This window comes from Pseudophryne corroboree, chromosome 11 (genome assembly GCF_028390025.1).
Source record: "Pseudophryne corroboree isolate aPseCor3 chromosome 11, aPseCor3.hap2, whole genome shotgun sequence".
Lineage (NCBI taxonomy): Eukaryota > Metazoa > Chordata > Amphibia > Anura > Myobatrachidae > Pseudophryne > Pseudophryne corroboree.
In genome coordinates, this window is record NC_086454.1 from 19,470,809 (window position 1) to 19,495,667 (window position 24,859).

The 24,859-nt window shown below is 48.9% G+C and overlaps 1 protein-coding gene across 4 annotated transcripts in view; it reads right to left on the reverse strand.

Moving 5' to 3' along the window:
* The window catches only part of SAAL1 (serum amyloid A like 1), a 129,667-nt gene that overhangs the window by 7,736 nt on the left and 97,072 nt on the right, over positions 1-24,859 (reverse strand). For all 4 annotated transcript variants that reach the window (XM_063946337.1, XM_063946338.1, XM_063946336.1 and 1 more), the window contains exons 7-8: positions 24,411-24,526; positions 11,465-11,648 (exon numbers count right to left, since the gene is read on the reverse strand). In XM_063946337.1, the coding sequence (XP_063802407.1) occupies positions 11,465-11,648; positions 24,411-24,526 (300 nt within the window). The remainder of the gene's footprint in view (positions 1-11,464; positions 11,649-24,410; positions 24,527-24,859) is intronic.

Genomic DNA, 24,859 nt, shown 5'->3' on the forward strand with positions numbered 1-24,859 from the left:
CTGCCCTTTCTGCTCTGTATATTACACTCGGTACCGTCATCTCAGTGCAGGCTGCCCTTTCTGCTCTGTATATTGCACTCGGTACAGTCATCTCAGTGCAGGCTGCCCTTTCTGCTCTGTATATTACACTCGGTACCGTCATCTCAGTGCAGGCTGCCCTTTCTGCTCTGTATATTGCACTCGGTACCGTCATCTCAGTGCAGGCTGCCCTTTCTGCTCCGTATATTACACTCGGTACAGTCATCTCAGTGCAGGCTGCCCTTTCTGCTCTGTATATTACACTCAGTACCGTCATCTCAGTGCAGGCTGCCCTTTCTGCTCTGTATATTACACTCAGTACCGTCATCTCAGTGCAGGCTGCCCTTTCTGCTCTGTATATTACACTCAGTACAGTCATCTCAGTGCAGGCTGCCCTTTCTGCTCTGTATATTACACTCGGTACCGTCATCTCAGTGCAGGCTGCCCTTTCTGCTCTGTATATTACACTCAGTACCGTCATCTCAGTGCAGGCTGCCCTTTCTGCTCTGTATATTACACTCGGTACCGTCATCTCAGTGCAGGCTGCCCTTTCTGCTCGGTATATTGCACTCGGTACCGTCATCTCAGTGCAGGCTGCCCTTTCTGCTCTGTATATTGCACTCGGTACCGTCATCTCAGTGCAGGCTGCCCTTTCTGCTCTGTATATTGCACTCGGTACCGTCATCTCAGTGCAGGCTGCCCTTTCTGCTCTGTATATTGCCTTTAGCACCGTCATCTCAGTGCAGGCTGCCCTTTCTGCTCTGTATATTGCCCTCGGTACAGTCATCTCAGTGCAGGCTGCCCTTTCTGCTCTGCATATTGCACTCAGTACCGTCATCTCAGTGCAGGCTGCCCTTTCTGCTCTGTATATTACACTCGGTACAGTCATCTCAGTGCAGGCTGCCCTTTCTGCTCTGTATATTGCACTCAGTACCATCATCTCAGTGCAGGCTGCCCTTTCTGCTCTATATATTACACTCGGTACCGTCATCTCAGTGCAGGCTGCCCTTTCTGCTCTGCATATTGCACTCGGTACCGTCATCTCAGTGCGGGCTGCCCTTTTTGCTCTGTATATTGCACTCAGTACCATCATCTCAGTGCAGGCTGCCCTTTCTGCTCTATATATTACACTCGGTACCGTCATCTCAGTGCAGGCTGCCCTTTCTGCTCTGCATATTGCACTCGGTACCGTCATCTCAGTGCGGGCTGCCCTTTCTGCTCTGTATATTGCACTCGGTACCGTCATCTCAGTGCAGGCTGCCCTTTCTGCTCTGTATATTGCCCTTAGCACCGTCATCTCAGTGCAGGCTGCCCTTTCTGCTCAGTATATTGCACTCAGTACAGTCATCTCAGTGCAGGCTGCCCTTTCTGCTCTGTATATTACACTCAGTACAGTCATCTCAGTGCAGGCTGCCCTTTCTGCTCTGTATATTGCCTTTAGCACCGTCATCTCAGTGCAGGCTGCCCTTTGTGCTCTGCATATTGCACTCAGTACCGTCATCTCAGTGCAGGCTGCGCTTTCTGCTCTGTATATTGCACTCGGTACCGTCATCTCAGTGCAGGCTGCCCTTTCTGCTCTGTATATTACACTCGGTACCGTCAGGCTGCCCTTTCTGCTCTGTATATTGCACTCGGTACAGTCATCTCAGTGCAGGCTGCCCTTTCTGCTCTGTATATTGCCCTTAGCACCGTCATCTCAGTGCAGGCTGCCCTTTCTGCTCTGTATATTGCACTCGGTACAGTCATCTCAGTGCAGGCCGCCCTTTCTGCTCTGTATATTACACTCAGTACAGTCATCTCAGTGCAGGCTGCCCTTTCTGCTCTGTATATTGCCCTTAGCACCGTCATCTCAGTGCAGGCTACCCTTTCTGCTCTGTATATTACACTCGGTACAGTCATCTCAGTGCAGGCTGCCCTTTCTGCTCTGTATATTGCACTCGGTACAGTCATCTCAGTGCAGGCCGCCCTTTCTGCTCTGTATATTACACTCAGTACCGTCATCTCAGTGCAGGCTGCCCTTTCTGCTCTGTATATTACACTCAGTACCGTCATCTCAGTGCAGACTGCCCTTTCTGCTCTGTATATTACACTCAGTACCGTCATCTCAGTGCAGGCTGCCCTTTCTGCTCTGTATATTGCACTCAGTACCGTCATCTCAGTGCAGGCTGCCCTTTCTGCTCTGTATATTGCACTCGGTACAGTCATCTCAGTGCAGGCTGCCCTTTCTGCTCGGTATATTGCACTCGGTACCGTCATCTCAGTGCAGGCTGCCCTTTCTGCTCTGCATATTGCACTCGGTACCGTCATCTCAGTGCAGGCTGCCCTTTCTGCTCTGTATATTACACTCAGTACCGTCATCTCAGGGCAGGCTGCCCTTTCTGCTCTGTATATTACACTCGGTACAGTCATCTCAGTGCAGGCTGCCCTTACTGCTCTGTATATTGCCCTCGGTACAGTCATCTCAGTGCAGGCTGCCCTTTCTGCTCTGCATATTGCACTCAGTACCGTCATCTCAGTGCAGGCTGCCCTTTCTGCTCTGTATATTGCCCTTAGCACCGTCATCTCAGTGCAGGCTGCCCTTTCTGCTCTGTATATTGCCCTTAGCACCGTCATCTCAGTGCAGGCTGCCCTTTCTGCTCTGTATATTGCACTCGGTACCGTCATCTCAGTGCAGGCTGCCCTTTCTGCTCTGTATATTGCACTCAGTACCGTCATCTCAGTGCAGGCTGCCCTTTCTGCTCTGTATATTGCACTCGGTACAGTCATCTCAGTGCAGGCTGCTCTTTCTGCTCTGTATATTGCACTCAGTACCGTCATCTCAGTGCAGGCTGCCCTTTCTGCTCTGTATATTGCCCTTAGCACCGTCATCTCAGTGCAGGCTGCCCTTTCTGCTCTGCATATTGCACTCTGTACCGTCATCTCAGTGCAGGCTGCCCTTTCTGCTCTGTATATTGCACTCGGTACCGTCATCTCAGTGCAGGCTGCCCTTTCTGCTCTGTATATTGCACTCGGTACCGTCATCTCAGTGCAGGCTGCCCTTTCTGCTCTGTATATTGCCCTCGGTATAGTCATCTCAGTGCAGGCTGCCCTTTCTGCTCTGCATATTGCACTCGGTACCGTCATCTCAGTGCAGGCTGCTCTTTCTGCTCTGTATATTGCACTCGGTACCGTCATCTCAGTGCAGGCTGCCCTTTCTGCTCGGTATATTGCACTCGGTACCGTCATCTCAGTGCAGGCTGCCCTTTCTGCTCTGTATATTGCACTCAGTACAGTCATCTCAGTGCAGGCTGCCCTTTCTGCTCTGTATATTGCACTCAGTACAGTCATCTCAGTGCAGGCTGCCCTTTCTGCTCTGTATATTGCACTCGGTACCGTCATCTCAGTGCAGGCTGCCCTTTCTGCTCTGTATATTGCACTCGGTACCGTCATCTCAGTGCAGGCTGCCCTTTCTGCTCTGTATATTGCACTCAGTACCGTCATCTCAGTGCAGGCTGCCCTTTCTGCTCTGTATATTACACTCGGTACCGTCATCTCAGTGCAGGCTGCCCTTTCTGCTCTGTATATTGCACTCGGTACAGTCATCTCAGTGCAGGCTGCCCTTTCTGCTCTATATATTACACTCAGTACAGTCATCTCAGTGCAGGCTGCCCTTTCTGCTCTGTATATTGCCCTTAGCACCGTCATCTCAGTGCAGGCTGCCCTTTCTGCTCTGTATATTGCACTCGGTACAGTCATCTTAGTGCATGCCGCCCTTTCTGCTCTGTATATTACACTCAGTACAGTCATCTCAGTGCAGACTGCCCTTTCTGCTCTGTATATTGCCATTAGCACCGTCATCTCAGTGCAGACTGCCCTTTCTGCTCTGTATATTGCACTCAGTACAGTCATCTCAGTGCAGACTGCCCTTTCTGCTCTGTATATTGCACTCAGTACAGTCATCTCAGTGCAGGCTGCCCTTTCTGCTCTGTATATTGCACTCAGTACAGTCATCTCAGTGCAGGCTGCCCTTTCTGCTCTGTATATTGCACTCGGTACCGTCATCTCAGTGCAGGCTGCCCTTTCTGCTCTGTATATTGCACTCGGTACAGTCATCTCAGTGCAGGCTGCCCTTTCTGCTCTGTATATTACACTCAGTACAGTCATCTCAGTGCAGACTGCCCTTTCTACTCTGTATATTACACTCAGTACCGTCATCTCAGTGCAGGCTACCCTTTCTGCTCTGCATATTGCACTCGGTACCGTCATCTCAGTGCAGGCTGCCCTTTCTGCTCTGTATATTGCACTCGGTACAGTCATCTCAGTGCAGACTGCCCTTTCTACTCTGTATATTACACTCAGTACCGTCATCTCAGTGCAGGCTACCCTTTCTGCTCTGCATATTGCACTCGGTACCGTCATCTCAGTGCAGGCTGCCCTTTCTGCTCTGTATATTGCACTCGGTACCGTCATCTCAGTGCGGGCTGCCCTTTGCCCACTACTAAATAGATACAAAGCCAAGTACACACTGCCAGGACTCCAAGAAGCTCCTACAAAAATGCTTCTGATGTGCCAATAATAAAACACACACAGATAATAAGATTTTACTTACCGATAAATCTATTTCTCGGAGTCCGTAGTGGATGCTGGGGTTCCTGAAAGGACCATGGGGAATAGCGGCTCCGCAGGAGACAGGGCACAAAAAGTAAAGCTTTTTCAGATCAGGTGGTGTGCACTGGCTCCTCCCCCTATGACCCTCCTCCAGACTCCAGTTAGGTACTGTGCCCGGACGAGCGTACACAATAAGGGAGGATTTTGAATCCCGGGTAAGACTCATACCAGCCACACCAATCACACCGTACAACCTGTGATCTAAACCCAGTTAACAGTATGATAACAGCGGAGCCTCTGAAAGATGGCTTCCTTCAACAATAACCCGAATTAGTTAACAATAACTATGTACAATTTATGCAGATAATCCGCACTTGGGATGGGCGCCCAGCATCCACTACGGACTCCGAGAAATAGATTTATCGGTAAGTAAAATCGTATTTTCTCTATCGTCCTAGTGGATGCTGGGGTTCCTGAAAGGACCATGGGGATTATACCAAAGCTCCCAAACGGGCGGGAGAGTGCGGATGACTCTGCAGCACCGAATGAGAGAACTCCAGGTCCTCCTTAGCCAGAGTATCAAATTTGTAAAATTTTACAAACGTGTTCTCCCCTGACCACGTAGCTGCTCGGCAAAGTTGTAATGCCGAGACCCCTCGGGCAGCCGCCCAAGATGAGCCCACCTTCCTTGTGGAGTGGGCCTTTACAGATTTAGGCTGTGGCAGGCCTGCCACAGAATGTGCAAGTTGGATTGTGCTACAGATCCAACGAGCAATCGTCTGCTTAGACGCAGGAGCACCCATTTTGTTGGGTGCATACAATATAAACAACGAGTCAGATTTTCTGACTCCAGCTGTCCTTGCAATATATATTTTTAATGCTCTGACAACGTCCAGTAACTTGGAGTCCTCCAAGTCACTTGTAGCCGCAGGCACTACAATAGGCTGGTTCAGATGAACTGCTGACACCACCTTAGGGAGAAAATGCGGACGAGTCCGCAGTTCTGCCCTGTCCGAATGGAAAATCAGATATGGGCTTTTGTAAGATAAAGCTGCCAATTCTGATACTCTCCTTGCAGAAGCCAGGGCTAGAAGCATGGTCACTTTCCAAGTGAGATATTTCAAATCCACCTTATTTAGTGGTTCAAACCAATGAGATTTTAGAAAGGCCAAAACCACATTGAGATCCCACGGTGCCACAGGAGGCACCACAGGAGGCTGTATATGCAGCACTCCCTTAACAAAGGTCTGGACTTCAGGGACTGAAGCCAATTCTTTTTGAAAGAAAATCGACAGGGCCGAAATTTGAACCTTAATAGATCCCAATTTGAGACCCATAGACAATCCTGATTGCAGGAAATGTAGGAATCGACCCAGTTGAAATTCCTCCGTCGGAGCACCCCGATCTTCGCACCACGCAACATATTTTCGCCAAATTCGGTGATAATGTTGCACGGTTACTTCCTTCCTTGCTTTAATCAAAGTAGGAATGACTTCTTCCGGCATGCCTTTTTCCTTCAGGATCCGGCGTTCAACCGCCATGCCGTCAAACGCAGCCGCGGTAAGTCTTGAAACAGACAGGGACCCTGCTGAAGCAAGTCCCTCCTTAGAGGTAGAGGCCACGGATCTTCCGTGATCATCTCTTGAAGTTCCGGGTACCAAGTCCTTCTTGGCCAATCCGGAACCACTAGTATCGTTCTTACGCCTCTTTGCCGTATAATTCTCAATACTTTTGGTATGAGAGGCAGAGGAGGAAACACATACACCGACTGGTACACCCAAGGCGTTACCAGCGCGTCCACAGCTATTGCCTGCGGATCTCTTGACCTGGCGCAATACCTGTCCAGTTTTTTGTTGAGGCGAGACGCCATCATGTCCACCATTGGTCTTTCCCAACGGGTTACCAGCATGTGGAAGACTTCTGGATGAAGTCCCCACTCTCCCGGGTGAAGATCGTGTCTGCTGAGGAAGTCTGCTTCCCAGTTGTCCACTCCCGGGATGAACACTGCTGACAGTGCTATCACATGATTCTCTGCCCAGCGAAGAATCCTTGCAGCTTCTGCCATTGCACTCCTGCTTCTTGTGCCGCCCTGTCTGTTCACATGGGCGACTGCCGTGATGTTGTCCGACTGGATCAACACCGGTTTTCCCTGAAGCAGAGGTTCTGCCTGGCTTAGAGCATTGTATATTGCTCTTAGTTCCAGAATGTTTATGTGAAGAGACGTTTCCAGGCTCGTCCATACTCCCTGGAAGTTTCTTCCTTGTGTGACTGCTCCCCAGCCTCTCAGGCTGGCGTCCGTGGTCACCAGGATCCAATCCTGTATGCCGAATCTGCGGCCCTCCAATAGATGAGGACTCTGCAACCACCACAGAAGAGACACCCTTGTCCTTGGAGACAGGGTTATCCGTAGGTGCATCTGAAGATGCGACCCTGACCATTTGTCCAACAGATCCCTTTGGAAAATTCTTGCGTGGAATCTGCCGAATGGAATTGCTTCGTAAGAAGCCACCATTTTTCCCAGGACTCTTGTGCATTGATGTACAGACACCTTTCCTGGTTTTAGGAGGTTCCTGACAAGCTCGGATAACTCCTTGGCTTTTTCCTCCGGGAGAAAAACCTTTTTCTGAACCGTGTCCAGAATCATCCCTAGGAACAGCAGACGAGTTGTCGGCATTAACTGGGATTTTGGAATATTCAGAATCCACCCGTGCTGTTTTAGCACTTCTTGAGACAGTGCTAATCCCATCTCTAGCTGTTCTCTGGACCTCGCCCTTATTAGGAGATCGTCCAAGTATGGGATAATTAATATGCCTTTTCTTCGAAGAAGAATCATCATCTCGGCCATTACCTTTGTAAAGATCCGAGGTGCCGTGGACAATCCGAACGGCAGCGTCTGAAACTGATAGTGACAGTTTTGTACAACGAACCTGAGGTACCCCTGGTGTGAGGGGTAAATTGGAACGTGGAGATACGCATCCTTGATGTCCAAGGATACCATAAAGTCCCCCTCTTCCAGGTTCGCTATCACTGCTCTGAGTGACTCCATCTTGAACTTGAACTTCTTTATGTACAGGTTCAAGGACTTCAGATTTAGAATAGGCCTTACCGAGCCATCCGGCTTCGGTACCACAAAAAGAGTGGAATAATACCCCTTCCCTTGTTGTAGAAGAGGTACCTTGACTATCACCTGCTGAGAGTACAGCTTGTGAATGGCTTCCAAAACCGTCTCCCTTTCGGAGGGGGACGTTGGTAAAGCAGACTTCAGGAAACGGCGAGGTGGATCTGTCTCTAATTCCAACCTGTACCCTTGAGATATTATCTGCAGGATCCAGGGATCTACCTGCGAGTGAGCCCACTGCGCGCTGTAATTTTTGAGACGACCGCCCACCGTCCCCGAGTCCGCTTGAGAAGCCCCAGCGTCATGCTGAGGCTTTTGTAGAAGCCGGGGAGGGCTTCTGTTCCTGGGAAGGAGCTGCGTGTTGCTGTCTCTTCCCTCGACCTCTGCCTCGTGGCAGATATGAATAGCCCTTTGGTCTCTTATTTTTAAAGGAACGAAAGGGCTGCGGTTGAAAAGTCGGTGCCTTTTTCTGTTGGGGAGTGACTTGAGGTAGAAAGGTGGATTTCCCGGCTGTAGCCGTGGCCACCAAATCTGATAGACCGACTCCAAATAACTCCTCCCCTTTATACGGCAAAACTTCCATATGCCGTTTTGAATCCGCATCGCCTGTCCACTGTCGCGTCCATAAAGCTCTTCTGGCCGAAATGGACATAGCACTTACCCGTGATGCCAGTGTGCAGATATCCCTCTGTGCATCACGCATATAAAGAAATGCATCCTTTATTTGTTCTAACGACAGTAAAATATTGTCCCTGTCCAGGGTATCAATATTTTCAATCAGGGACTCTGACCAAACTACCCCAGCACTGCCCATCCAGGCAGTCGCTACAGCTGGTCGTAGTATAACACCTGCATGTGTGTATATACTTTTTTGGATATTTTCCATCCTCCTATCTGATGGATCTTTAAGTGCGGCCGTCTCAGGAGAGGGTAACGCCACTTGTTTAGATAAGCGTGTTAGCGCCTTGTCCACCCTAGGAGGTGTTTCCCAGCGCTCCCTAACCTCTGGCGGGAAAGGGTATAATGCCAATAATTTCTTTGAAATTATCAGCTTTTTATCAGGGGCAACCCACGCTTCATTACACACGTCATTTAATTCTTCTGATTCAGGAAAAACTATAGGTAGTTTTTTCATACCCCACATAATACCCTGTTTAGTGGTACCTGTAGTATCAGCTAAATGTAACGCCTCCTTCATTGCCAAAATCATATAACGTGTGGCCCTACTGGAAAATACGGTTGAATCGTCACCGTCACCACTGGAGTCAGTGCCTGCGTCTGGGTCTGTGTCGACCGACTGAGGCAAAGGGCGTTTCACAGCCCCTGACGGTGTTTGAGTCGCCTGGACAGGCACTAATTGATTGTCCGGCCGCCTCATGTCGTCAAACGACTGCTTTAGCGTGTTGACACTATCCCGTAGTTCCATAAATAAAGGCATCCATTCTGGTGTCGACTCCCTAGGGGGTGACATCCTCATATTTGGCAATTGCTCCGCCTCCACACCAATATCGTCCTCATACATGTCGACACACACGTACCGACACACAGCAGACACACAGGGAATGCTCCTAACGAAGACAGGACCCACTAGCCCTTTGGGGAGACAGAGGGAGAGTTTGCCAGCACACACCAAAAGCGCTATATATATATCAGGGATAGCCTTATAATAAGTGCTCCCTTATAGCTGCTTTGTTATATCAAAATATCGCCATAAATTTGCCCCCCCCTCTCTGTTTTACCCTGTTTCTGTAGTGCAGTGCAGGGGAGAGACTTGGGAGCCGTCCTGACCAGCGGAGCTGTGAGAGGAAATGGCGCCGTGTGCTGAGGAGATAGGCCCCGCCCCTTTTCTGGCGGGCTCGTCTCCCGCTATTTAGAAAAATCAGGCAGGGGTTAAATATCTCCATATAGCCTCTAGGGGCTATATGTGAGGTATTTTTAGCCTTTATAGGTATTCATTTGCCTCCCAGGGCGCCCCCCTCCCAGCGCCCTGCACCCTCAGTGACTGCCGTGTGAAGTGTGCTGAGAGGAAAATGGCGCACAGCTGCAGTGCTGTGCGCTACCTTTAGAAGACTGCAGGAGTCTTCAGCCGCCGATTCTGGACCTCTTCTGACTTCAGCATCTGCAAGGGGGCCGGCGGCGCGGCTCCGGTGACCATCCAGGCTGTACCTGTGATCGTCCCTCTGGAGCTTGATGTCCAGTAGCCAAGAAGCCAATCCATCCTGCACGCAGGTGAGTTGACTCCTTCTCCCCTCAGTCCCTCGCTGCAGTGATCCTGTTGCCAGCAGGAATCACTGTAAAATAAAAAACCTAGCTAAACTTTTTCTAAGCAGCTCTTTAGGAGAGCCACCTAGATTGCACCCTTCTCGGCCGGGCACAAAAATCTAACTGGAGTCTGGAGGAGGGTCATAGGGGGAGGAGCCAGTGCACACCACCTGATCTGAAAAAGCTTTACTTTTTGTGCCCTGTCTCCTGCGGAGCCGCTATTCCCCATGGTCCTTTCAGGAACCCCAGCATCCACTAGGACGATAGAGAAATTTACTGAGCAAATCCTAGTTTCAGCACACATTTGCCTGCATGGCCACACACACTCCACCATTCTCACCTGACACAATCATTATCAGGCGTTGCAGTGCTTTACGCGAAACACAGACGGAGGTTTGGGGTCATTTGTCCGGTACAGCTACGCGTGTGGGCAGCATTAATGCATTTTCTCTTTTGTGTACAGACGTTACTGCATGGGAGAAAGCGACAGCCTGAACTACATGCACCAGGTAGAATCTGGAGTGCTGACCTTTATATGGGAGTCACAGGATAAAATGAGGCAGAGATGAATAATGAAATGCTATAGTCACATGTTCTGCAGCACAGGAATAGGACCTTCCCTTAGGAAGTGTCATTATGCAGTCAGCAGCGGATACTGAACAGGTTATGGTGAGACTGGGGACTAGACATCCGGTAATACTGATGTTGAGTATGTTGTACAGCAGTGTTTCCCAACCACGGTCCTCAAGGCACACTAACAGTCCTGGTATTAGTGATATCCAGGCTTGAACACAGGTGACTTAATTAGTAGCTCAGTTATTTTGATTTAACCATCTGTGCTGAAGCCTGGATATCACTAAAACCTGTACTGTTGGTGTGCCTTGAGGACCGCGGTTGGGAATGCCTGTTGTACAGTAATAATGCGATTTAGAGGATTATCAAATTTTCCATAAAACCTGAGAAATTACCATTCCTCATTACCACACAGTGCGGCGATTTGGAATGCTTTTTAAAGGCGATGTATTAATAAGATGTTTCTATTACGAGCCTGTGACGACTCACGACGCGTTCATTTACTTCTGGATTCGGTGGTAGATAAATGCATAAGTGTAGCCCATGTAGACCTAATGAGGATATTAAATAAGTGAGTCTAGTTAGGCTTTTCCCAGCTTGTGGATCTTTATCTCAGTCCCTGTAGTAACCTAGGGGGACTGCATTTCCCAGCATACAGACAGGGGCCACGGAAGAGGTCTTCAGTAACTGCTGTGATACCCCCTTGTTCAACAGGCCCAAAGCCCAAGAGCGTCCATACTATAATAACAGCCATTTGCAGAACAGTGACCGCATTTACGAGATTGATAAATATGCCCAATAATCTGTGCCCATTACATAAACACAGCATTAGGTGCAGATATAGCTTACCGCTGCAGAGGTACGAGGCATCTCACTCTATATAGACGTCACAGCACACAGACTGACCTGAGCTGTTTTGCAGCCTCCAGCAATGAGGGTATAAGTCCCAGGACGGCCGGTTTATCCTCTTCAGTATCATTTGCTGGCGTTTCTGGCTCTTTGCAGCCAGGCTTGATCCAGTCAATCATTAGGTCCTCATCCACATCAAATAGCTTGTCCACCAGCTCCCCGACTTTAACTAACAGGTCTCCTGCAGGGAGAGGTCATATAAAAGTACATCAGGCAGGTTCTGTACACGTAATACACAACTAACAGGTCTCCTGCAGGGAGAGGTCATATAAAAGTACATCAGGCAGGTTCTGTACACGTAATACACAACTAACAGGTCTCCTGCAGGGAGAGGTCATATACAGGTACATCAGGCAGGTTCTGTACACGTAATACACAACTAACAGGTCTCCTGCAGGGAGAGGTCATATACAGGTACATCAGGCAGGTTCTGTACACGTAATACACAACTAACAGGTCTCCTGCAGGGAGAGGTCATATACAGGTACATCAGGCAGGTTCCGTACACGTAATATATAACTAACAGGTCACCTGCAGGGAGAAGTCATATACAGGTACATCACGCAGGTTCCATACACGTAATACACAACTAACAGGTCACCTGCAGGGAGAGGTCATATAAAAGTACATCAGGCATGTTCCGTACATGTAATACACAACTAACAGGTCTCCTGCAGGGAGAAGTCATATAAAAGTACATCAGGCAGGTTCTGTACATGTAATACACAACTAACAGGTCTCCTGCAGGGAGAAGTCATATACAAGTACATCAGGCAGGTTCCTTACACGTAATATATAACTAGCAGGTCTCCTGCAGGGAGAGGTCATATACAGGTACATCACGCAGGTTCCATACACGTAATACACAACTAACAGGTCTCCTGCAGGGAGAGGTCATATACAGGTACATCAGGCAGGTTCTGTACACGTAATACACAACTAACAGGTCTCCTGCAGGGAGAGGTCATATACAGGTACATCAGGCAGGTTCCTTACACGTAATATATAACTAGCAGGTCTCCTGGAGGGAGAGGTCATATACAGGTACATCACGCAGGTTCCATACACGTAATACACAACTAACAGGTCACCTGCAGGGAGAGGTCATATAAAAGTACATCAGGCATGTTCCGTACATGTAATACACAACTAACAGGTCTCCTGCAGGGAGAAGTCATATAAAAGTACATCAGGCAGGTTCTGTACATGTAATACACAACTAACAGGTCTCCTGCAGGGAGAAGTCATATACAAGTACATCAGGCAGGTTCCTTACACGTAATATATAACTAGCAGGTCTCCTGCAGGGAGAGGTCATATACAGGTACATCACGCAGGTTCCATACACGTAATACACAACTAACAGGTCTCCTGCAGGGAGAGGTCATATACAGGTACATCAGGCAGGTTCTGTACACGTAATACACAACTAACAGGTCTCCTGCAGGGAGAGGTCATATACAGGTACATGAACCAGGGTTCCGTACACGTAATAACACATAACTAAAGCTAAACTGAGATGCACCAGGAGCCATACAAATCTGAACCCCTAATAAGAAAGACAGAAAAAGCTCTAGAAATAGGGTGACGCTCAGAATGTACGATACGTCATACTAAAATGTCACTTTTAATTAAAAAAAAGGATGCTATTAAATATCAAATACAGAATAAACAGGAGAAAAAAAACAAACAATATACTTAGAGCAAAATAGCAAGAATAATAAAGTACAACAATGTGTTATGTCACTCTTCTACAGCGGAAAGAAAAGACAAAATAGAGGTAAAATAAGAATTTACTTACCGATAATTCTATTTCTCATAGTCCGTAGTGGATGCTGGGGACTCCGTAAGGACCATGGGGATAGCAGCTCCGCAGGAGACTGGGCACAAAGTAAAAGCTTTAGGACTAGCTGGTGTGCACTGGCTCCTCCCCCTATGACCCTCCTCCAAGCCTCAGTTAGGATACTGTGCCCAGACGAGCGTACACAATAAGGAAGGATTTTGAATCCCGGGTAAGACTCATACCAGCCACACCAATCACACCGTACAACTTGTGATCTGAACCCAGTTAACAGCATGATAACAGAAGGAGCCTCTGAAAAGATGGCTCACAACAACAATAACCCGATTTTTGTAACAATAACTATGTACAAGTAATGCAGACAATCCGCACTTGGGATGGGCGCCCAGCATCCACTACGGACTATGAGAAATAGAATTATCGGTAAGTAAATTCTTATTTTCTCTAACGTCCTAAGTGGATGCTGGGGACTCCGTAAGGACCATAGGGATTATACCAAAGCTCCCAAACGGGCGGGAGAGTGCGGATGACTCTGCAGCACCGAATGAGAGAACTCCAGGTCCTCCTCAGCCAGGGTATCAAATTTGTAGAATTTAGCAAACGTGTTTGCCCCTGACCAAGTAGCTGCTCGGCAAAGTTGTAAAGCCGAGACCCCTCGGGCAGCCGCCCAAGATGAGCCCACTTTCCGTGTGGAATGGGCTTTTACAGATTTTGGCTGTGGCAGGCCTGCCACAGAATGTGCAAGCTGAATTGTACTACAAATCCAACAAGCAATTGTCTGCTTAGAAGCAGGAGCACCCAGCTTGTTGGGTGCATACAGGATAAACAGCGAGTCAGATTTTCTGACTCCAGCCGTCCTGGAAACATATATTTTCAGGGCCCTGACTACGTCTAGCAACTTGGAATCCTCCAAGTCCCTAGTAGCCGCAGGCACCACAATAGGCTGGTTTAAGTGAAATGCTGAAACCACCTTAGGAAGAAATTGAGGCCGAGTCCTCAATTCTGCCCTATCCGTATGAAAAATTAGGTAAGGGCTTTTATAGGATAAAGCCGCCAATTCTGATACACGCCTGGCTGAAGCCAGGGCTAACATCATTACCACTTTCCATGTGAGATATTTTAAGTCCACAGTGGTGAGTGGTTCAAACCAATGTGATTTTAAGAACCCCAAAACTACATTGAGATCCCAAGGTGCCACTGAAGGCACAAAAGGAGGCTGTATATGCAGTACTCCCTTGACAAACGTCTGAACTTCAGGAACAGAAGCTAGTTCTTTTTGGAAGAATATTGACAGGGCCGAAATTTGAACCTTAATGGACCCTAATTTTAGGCCCATAGACAGTCCTGTTTGCAGGAAATGCAGGAAACGACCCAGTTGAAATTCCTCTGTAGGGGCCTTCCTGGCCTCACACCACGCAACATATTTACGCCAAATACGGTGATAATGTTGCACAGTTACATCCTTCCTGGCTTTGATCAGGGTAGGGATGACTTCATCCGGAATGCCTTTTTCCTTCAGGATCCGGCGTTCAACCGCCATGCCGTCAAACGCAGCCGCGGTAAGTCTTGAAACAGACATGGTCCCTGCTGGAGCAGGTCCTTTCTTAGAGGTAGAGGCCACGGGTCTTCCGTGAGCATCTCTTGAAGTTCCGGGTACAAAGTCCTTCTTGGCCAATCCGGAGCCACGAGTATAGTCTTTACTCCTCTCCTTCTTATGATTCTCAATACCTTGGGTATGAGAGGCAGAGGAGGGAACACATACACTGATCGGTACACCCACGGTGTTACCAGAGCGTCCACAGCTATTGCCTGAGGGTCCCTTGACGTTGCGCAATATCTGTCCAGTTTTTTGTTGAGGCGGGACGCCATCATGTCCACCTTTGGTTTTTCCCAACGGTTCACAATCATGTGGAAGACTTCTGGGTGAAGTCCCCACTCCCCCGGGTGGAGATCGTGTCTGCTGAGGAAGTCTGCTTCCCAGTTGTCCACTCCCGGAATGAACACTGCTGACAGTGCTATCACATGATTTTCCGCCCAGCGAAGAATCCTTGCAACTTCCGTCATTGCCCTCCTGCTTCTTGTGCCGCCCTGTCTGTTTACGTGGGCGACTGCCGTGATGTTGTCCGACTGGATCAACACCGACTGACCCTGAAGCAGAGGTCTTGCCTGACTTAGGGCATTGTAAATGGCCCTTAGTTCCAGGATATTTATGTGAAGTGACGTTTCCATGCTTGACCACAAGCCCTGGAAATTTTTTTTTCCCTGTGTGACTGCTCCCCAGCCTCTCAGGCTGGCATCCGTGGTCACCAGGACCCAATCCTGAATGCCGAATCTGCGGCCCTCTAGGAGATGAGCACTCTGTAACCACCACAGGAGAGACACCCTTGTCCTTTGGAGACAGGGTTATCCGCTGATGCATTTGAAGATGCGATCCGGACCATTTGTCCAGCAGATCCCACTGAAAAGTTCTTGCGTGGAATCTGCCGAATGGAATCGCTTCGTAAGAAGCCACCATCTTTCCCAGGACCTTTGTGCATTGATGCACTGACACCTGGCCTGGTCTTAGGAGGTTCCTGACTAGGTCGGATAACTCCCTGGCTTTCTCCTCCGGGAGAAACACCTTTTTCTGTACTGTGTCCAGAATCATCCCTAGGAACAGCAGACGTGTCGTCGGAATCAGCTGCGATTTTGGAATATTTAGAATCCAACCGTGCTGTCGTAGTACTATTTGAGATAGTGCTACTCCGACCTCTAACTGTTCTCTGGACCTTGCCCTTATCAGGAGATCGTCCAAGTAAGGGATAATTAAGACGCCTTTTCTTCGAAGAAGAATCATCATTTCGGCCATTACCTTGGTAAAGACCCGGGGTGCCGTGGACAATCCAAACGGCAGCGTCTGAAACTGATAATGACAGTTCTGTACCACAAACCTGAGGTACCCTTGTTGAGAAGGGCAAATTGGGACATGGAGGTAAGCATCCTTGATGTCCAGAGACACCATATAGTCCCCTTCTTCCAGGTTCGCTATCACTGCTCTGAGTGACTCCATCTTGAACTTGAACATTCTTATGTAAGTGTTCAAGGATTTCAGATTTAAAATGGGTCTCACCGAGCCGTCCGGCTTCGGTACCACAAACAGCGTGGAATAATACCCCTTTCCCTGTTGTAGGAGGGGTACCTTGATTATCACCTGCTGGGAATACAGCTTGTGAATGGCTTCCAATATCGCCTCCCTGTCGGGGGGAGACGTTGGTAAAGCAGACTTCAGGAACCGGCGAGGGGGAGACGTCTCGAATTCCAATTTGTACCCGAGATACTACCTGCAGGATCCAGGGGTCCACTTGCGAGTGAGCCCACTGCGCGCTGAAAATCTTGAGACGGGCCCCCACCCTGCCTGAGTCCGCTTGTAAGGCCCCAGCGTCATGCTGAGGACTTGGCAGAAGCGGGGGAGGGCTTCTGTTCGTGGGAAGAGGCTGTCTGCTGCAGTCTTTTTCCCCTTCCTCTGCCCCGGGGCAGATATGAGTGGCCTTTTGCCCGCTTGCCCTTATGGGGACGAAAGGACTGAGCCTGAAAAGACGGTATCTTTTTCTGCTGCGAGGTGACTTGGGGTAGAAAGGTGGATTTCCCGGCCGTTGCCGTGGTCACCAAGTCCGATAGACCGACCCCAAATAACTCCTCCCCTTTATACGGCAATACTTCCATATGCCGTTTGGAATCCGCATCCCCTGACCACTGTCGCGTCCATAATCCTCTTCTGGCAGAAATGGACATCGCACTTACTCTTGATGCCAGAGTGCAAATATCCCTCTGTGCATCTCGCATATATGGAAACGCATCTTTTAAACGCTCTATAGTCAATAATATATTGTCCCTGTCCAGGGTATCAATATTTTCAGTCAGGGAATCCGACCAAGCCACCCCAGCACTGCACATCCAGGCTGAGGCGATTGCTGGTCGCAGTATAATACCAGTATGTGTGTATATACTTTTTAGGACATTTTCCAGCTTCCTATCAGCTGGTTCCTTGAGGGCGGCCGTATCAGGAGACGGTAACGCCACTTGTTTTGATAAGCGTGTGAGCGCCTTATCTACGCTAGGGGGTGTTTCCCAACGCGCCCTAACCTCTGGCGGGAAAGGGTATAATGCCAATAATTTTTTAGAAATTAGCAGTTTTTTATCGGGGAAAACCCACGCTTCATCACACACCTCATTTAATTCATCTGATTCAGGAAAAAATAAGAATTTACTTACCGATAATTCTATTTCTCATAGTCCGTAGTGGATGCTGGGGACTCCGTAAGGACCATGGGGAATAGCGGCTCCGCAGGAGACTGGGCACATCTAAAGAAAGCTTTAGGACTACCTGGTGTGCACTGGCTCCTCCCCCTATGACCCTCCTCCAAGCCTCAGTTAGGATACTGTGCCCGGACGAGCGTACACAATAAGGAAGGATTTTGAATCCCGGGTAAGACTCATACCAGCCACACCAATCACACCGTATAACCTGTGATCTGAACCTGAAAGATGGCTCACAACAATAATAACCCGATTTTTGTAACAATAACTATGTACAAGTATTGCAGACAATCCGCACTTGGGATGGGCGCCCAGCATCCACTACGGACTATGAGAAATAGAATTATCGGTAAGTAAATTCTTATTTTCTCTAACGTCCTAAGTGGATGCTGGGGACTCCGTAAGGACCATGGGGATTATACCAAAGCTCCCAAACGGGCGGGAGAGTGCGGATGACTCTGCAGCACCAAATGAGAGAACTCCAGGTCCTCCTCAGCCAGGATATCAATTTTGTAGAATTTTACAAACGTATTTGCTCCTGACCAAGTAGCTGCTCGGCAAAGTTGTAAAGCCGAGACCCCTCGGGCAGCCGCCCAAGATGAGCCCACCTTCCTTGTGGAGTGGGCATTTACAGATTTTTGGCTGTGGCAGGCCTGCCACAGAATGTGCAAGCTGAATTGTACTACAAATCCAACGAGCAATAGTCTGCTTAGAAGCAGGAGCACCCAGCTTGTTGGGTGCACACAGGATAAACAGCGAGTCAGATTTCCTGACTCCAGCCGTCCTGGAAACATATATTTTCAGGGCACTGACAACGTCTAGCAACTTGGAGGCCTCCAAGTCCCTAGTAGCCGCAGGCACCACCAATAGGTTGGTTCAGGTGAGACGCTGAAACCACCTTGGGGAGAAACTGAGGACGAGTCCTCAATTCCGCCCTGTCCGAATGGAAAATCAGATAAGGGCTTATTCAGGATAAAGCCGCCAATTCTGACACGCGCCTGGCCCAGGCCAGGGCCAACAGCATGACCACTTTCCATGTGAGATATTTTAACTCCACAGATTTAAGTGGTTCAAACCAATGTGACTTTTGGAACCCAAAACTACATTTAGATCCCAAAGTGCCACTGGAGGCACAAAAGGAGGCTGTATATGCAGTACCCCTTTTACAAACGTCTGAACTTCAGGGGCTGAAGCTAGTTCTTTTTGGAAGAAAATTGACAGGGCCGCAAATTTGAACCTTAATGGACCCCAATTTCAGGCCCGTAGACACTCCTGTTTGCAGGAAATGTAGGAATCGACCCAGTTGAATTTCCTCCGTCGGGCCTTACTGGCCTCGCACCACGCAACATATTTTCGCCAATTGCGGTGATAATGTTTTTGCGGTTACATCCTTCCTGGCTTTGATCAGGATAGGGATGACTTCATCCGGAAAGCCTTTTTTCCTTCAGGATCCGGCGTTCAACCGCCATGCCGTCAAACGCAGCCGCGGTAAGTCTTGGAACAGACAGGGTCTTTGCTGGAGCAGGTCCCTTCTTAGAGGTAGAGGCCACGGATCCTCCGTGAGCATCTCTTAAAGTTCCGGTTACCAAGTCCTTCTTGGCCAATCCGGAGCCACGAATATAGTGCTTTCTCCTCTCCATCTTATCAATCTCAGTACCTTGGGTATGAGAGGCAGAGGAGGGAACACATACACTGACTGGTACACCCACGGTGTTACCAGAGCGTCTACAACTATTGCCTGAGGGTCTCTTGACCTGGCGCAAAACCGGTCGAGTTTTTTAATCATGTGGACGACTTCTGGGTGAAGTCCCCACTCTCTCGGGTGGAGGTCGTGCTGAGGAAGTCTGCTTCCCAGTTGTCCACTCCCGGAATGAATACTGTTGACAGTGCTATCACATGATTTTCCGTCCAGCGAAGAATCCCTGCAGCTTCTGCCATTGCCCTCCTGCTTCTTGTGCCACCCTGTCTGTTTGCGTGGGTGACTGCCATGATGTTGTCCGACTGGATCAACACCGGCTGACCTTGAAGCAGAGGTCTTGCTAAGCTTAGAGCATTGTAAATGGCCCTTAGCTTCAGGATATTTATGTGAAGTGATGTATCCAGGCTTGACTGAATGGCTTCCAAAACTGCCTCCCTGTCAGAGGGAGACGTCGGTAAAGCCGACTTTTGGAAACGGCGAGGGGGAGACGTCTCGAATTTCAATATGTACCCTTGAGATATTTCCTGAAGGATCCAGGGGTCTACTTGCGAGTGAGCCCACTGCGCACTGAAATTCATTGAGAACGGGCCCCCACCGTGCCTGAGCTTGTAAGGCCCTAGCGTCATACTGAGGGCTTTTGCAGAGGCGGGAAAGGATTTCTGTTCCTGGGAACTGGGTAATCTCTTCAGCCTTTTTCCTCTCCCTCTGTCACGAGCAGACAAGAAGAACCTTTTGTCCGCTTGCCAACAAAGGACTGCGCCTGATAATACGGCGTCTTATTTTGAGAGGCGACCTGGGGTACAAACGTGGATTTCCCAGTTGTTGCCATGGCCACCAGGTCTAAAAGACCGACCCCAAATGTCCCCTTTCAAAGGCAATACTTCCAAATGCCGTTTGGAATCCGCATCACCTGACCATTTTACTGGTAGAATTGGACAACGCACTTATACTTGATGCCAGTCGGCAAATATTCCGCTGTGCATCACGCATATATAGAAATGCATCTTTTAAATGCTCTATAGGCAATAATATACTATCCTTATCTAGGATATCAATATTTCCAGTCAGGGAATCCGACCATGCCAACCCAGCACTGCACCTCCAGGCTGAGGCGATTGCTGGTCGCAGTATAACACCAGTATGTGTGTGAATACATTTTTGGATACCCTCCTGCTTTCTATCAGCAGGATCCTTAAGGGCGGCCATCTCATGAGAGGGTAGAGCCCTTGTTCTTACAAGCGTGTGAGCGCCTTATCCCCCCTAGGGGGTGTTTCCCAACGCACCCTAACCTCTGGCGGGAAAGGGTATACAGCCAATACTTTTTAAGAAATTATCAATTGTTATCGGGGGGAAACCCACGCATCACACACCTCATTTTATTTCTCAGATTCAGGAAAACTACAGGTAGTTTTTCCCTCACCGAACATAATACCCCTTTTTGGTGGTACTCGTATTATCAGAAATGTATAAAACATTTTCCATTGTCTCAATCATGTAACGTGTGGCCCTACTGGAAATCACGGTTGTCTCTTCACCGTCGACACAGGAGTCAGTATCCGTGTCGGCGTCTGTATCTGCCATCTGAGGTAACGGGCGCTTTAGAGCCCCTGACGGCCTATGAGACGTCTGGACAGGCACAAGCTGAGTAGCCGGCTGTCTCATGTCAACCCCTGTTTTTTTATACAGAGCTGACACGGTCACGTAATTTTCAACAGTACATCCACTCAGGTGTCGACCCCCTAGGTGGTGACATCACTGTTACAGACACTCTGCTCCGTCTCCACATCATTTTTCTCCTCATACATGTCGACACAAACGTACCGACACACAGCACACACACAGGGAATGCTCTGATAGAGGACAGGACCCCACTAGCCCTTTGGGGAGACAGAGGGAGAGTATGCCAGCACACACCAGAGCGCTATATATATATATATATATATATATATATATATATATATATATATATATATATATATATATATATATATATATATACAGGGATAACCTTATATAAGTGTTTTTCCCCTTATAGCTGCTGTATGTTTTAATACTGCGCCTAATTAGTGCCCCCCTCTCTTTTTTTAACCCTTTCTGTAGTGTAGTGACTGCAGGGAAGAGCCAGGGAGCTTCCCTCCAACTGAGCTGTGAGGGAAAATGGCGCCAGTGTGCTGAGGAGATAAGGCCGCCGAAAAGGGGGCGGAGCCTATCACCCGTTTTTCTGTATATTCTGGCAGGGGTTAAATGCATCCATATAGCCCAGGAGCTATATGTGATGTATTTTTTGCCATGTAAGGTATTTTTATCATGTTTTATTGCGTCTCAGGGCGCCCCCCCCAGCGCCCTGCACCCTCAGTGACCGGAGTATGAAGTGTGCTGAGAGCAATGGCGCACAGCTGCAGTGCTGTGCGCTACCTTATTGAAGACAGGAACGTCTTCTGCCGCCGATTTTTCCGGACCTCTTCGCTCTTCTGGCTCTGTAAGGGGGCCGGCGGCGCGGCTCCGGGACCCATCCAGGCTGAACCTGTGATCGTCCCTCTGGAGCTAATGTCCAGTAGCCAAGAAGCCCAATCCACTCTGCAGGCAGGTGAGTTCGCTTCTTCTCCCCTTAGTCCCTCGATGCAGTGAGCCTGTTGCCAGCAGGTCTCACTGAAAATAACAAACCTAAACTAAAACTTTCACTAAGAAGCTCAGGAGAGCCCCTAGTGTGCACCCTTCTCGTCGGGCACAGAAATCTAACTGAGGCTTGGAGGAGGGTCATAGGGGGAGGAGCCAGTGCACACCAGGTAGTCCTAAAGCTTTCTTTAGATGTGCCCAGTCTCCTGCGGAGCCGCTATTCCCCATGGTCCTTACGGAGTCCCCAGCATCCACTTAGGACGTTAGAGAAACTACGGGTAGTTTTTTTCACACCCCACATAATACCCTTTTTTGTGGTACTTGTAGTATCAGAAATGTTCAAAACCTCCTTCATTGCCGTGATCATGTAACGTGTGGCCCTACTGGAAAATACGTTTGTTTCCTCACCGTCGACACTGGAGTCAGTGTCCGTGTCAGTGTCTGTATCGACCTGAGGTAACGGGCGTTTTATAGCCCCTGACGGTGTTTGAGACGCCTGTACAGGTATTAACTGATTTGCCGGCTGTCTCATGTCAACAGTCTTTTGTAAAGTGCCGACACTATCACGTAATTCTTTCCATAAGACCATCCAGTCAGGTGTCGACTCCCTAGGGGGTGACATCACTAACACAGGCAATTGCTCCGCCTCCACACCATTTTCCTCCTCATACATGTCGACACAGCGTACCGACACACAGCACACACACAGGGAATGCTCTGACAGAGGACAGGACCCCACTAGCCCTTTGGGGAGACAGAGGGAGAGTTTGCCAGCACACACCAGAGCGCTATATATATATATATATATATATATATATATATATATATAGGGATAACCTTATATAAGTGTTTTTCCCTAATATAGCTGCTGTATATATTAATATGACAATTTAGTGCCCCCCCTCTCTTGTTTTTCCCTGTTTCTGTAGTGCAGGACTGCAGGGGAGAGTCAGGGAGCCTTCCTCCAACGGAGCTGTGAGGAAAAAATGGCGCTTGTGTGCTGAGGAGATAGACTCCGCCCCTTTTTCGGCAGCCTTTCTCCCGCTTTTTTGTGAAAAACTGGCAGGGGTTAAATACATCCATATAGCCCAGGAGCTATATGTGATGTATTTTTAGCCATTTAAGGTATTTTCATTGCGTCCCAGGGCGCCCCCCCCCAGCGCCCTGCACCCTCAGTGACTGGAGTGTGAAGTGTGCTGAGAGCAATGGCGCACAGCTGCGGTGCTGTGCGCTACCTTATTGAAGACAGGACGTCTTCTGCCGCCGATTTTCCGGACCTCTTCACTCTTCTGGCTCTGTAAGGGGGCCGGCGGCGCGGCTCCGGGACCCATCCATGGCTGGGCCTGTGATCGTCCCTCTGGAGCTAATGTCCAGTAGCCTAAGAAGCCCAATCCACTCTGTACGCAGGTGAGTTCGCTTCTTCTCCCCTTAGTCCCTCGATGCAGTGAGCCTGTTGCCAGCAGGACTCACTGAAAATAAAAAAACCTATTTAAACTTTTACTCTAAGCAGCTCAGGAGAGCCACCTAGATTGCACCCTTCTCGTTCGGGCACAAAATCTTAACTGAGGCTTGGAGGAGGGTCATAGGGGGAGGAGCCAGTGCACACCAGGTAGTCCTAAAGCTTTTACTTTGTGCCCAGTCTCCTGTGGAGCCGCTATTCCCATGGTCCTTACGGAGTCCCCAGCATCCACTTAGGACGTTAGAGAATTTTTTTTTCTAAATTACAAATAGAGTATAGAATGAAAAATGCACCACATAGTTCTATCATTAGTATTAGTGATAAGTCATATGTATGAATAGGCAGAACCGGAGCACTTATGTGGCTTGAAGATCTGCTTTCTCCAGCTCTTTCTTCAGTAGCAGTGAAGCAGATGAGCCTCCAGCCCGGACTCAGTCACAGCAGTGCACAGCACCTGCCGTCAGGGTACACTAGCAGAAGCACGGATCCTGATGCTAAGCATTGCCGGGTGCCCCTGTGCACAGATCCTGTTGAGAGTGCAGCGGACAAAGGTTACCTGCCGCTATGGGCCCGCGGTGCTCTGTGCGCACAGAGGGATCCCCAGACACCGACGTGTTTCGCCAGGGGCTTGTTCACAAAATCTGGCAAAACACGTGACAAGCTCACCGAGCCTGCTACACTGCTACTGCGCTGTTGGGGAGTATATCAGACGACTCACTGTTGCGGTCACACATGATCCTAGATAGAGACCCACTCCAGGTGACGGTCTGCCTCTTCTAGCGTCTATATTGCCCTATCCTGACGATACATTGGACCGAGCTATCTGTGTCTGGGTTTGACCCTTAGGGTATGGTTTAATCCTCTTTAAAACTCTTTCTCCTTTATTACCAGTCAGACAAGAGACCATGAGGGCACGCTTTCTGTAATCCTATCTACATCTGCGCGAGATTAAGCATCCACTGACTGGATTTGGCTTTTTGGTGTATTGCCCAAATGCCACCAACAGAAGCCAGGAGAACTGCTCCGACATAATGAGCAATACAGGAATCATGTGACAGAAATGGCAAGTTACCATTGGTGGAGCTGCTCATGATGAAGCAGAGGTTATCCCGGACGGTGGAGCGCTTCTTGATCCGTTCCAGCCATGTGCTCATCACTTCTGCATGGAACACACATGTCAGGAGCAACCTGAAACAGAGAATGGTACGTTACATGACCGTCCTCTGCAAGAGTTAAAGGGAAACCTACATTACATTCCAAAATTGGTTTAAAAATATTAATTTGGTATCATTGTATGCATCTTTTTTGTAAGCACCCTCAAAGCATTAAGGGTATATTATTAAACTAACAGGAAAGCCAGGTGTATAGACAACAAAGGGTTCCCTGTACATAATACCAAAAGCAACGTCTCGCAGCAGAGTCTGGCCGGCCTGACTAGTCACCCAATGCTACCGGATCATTATCAGAACCTTAATAAAACTAGCAGTAACACCACAAAGCTTAATGAGTGCAGACGGATGC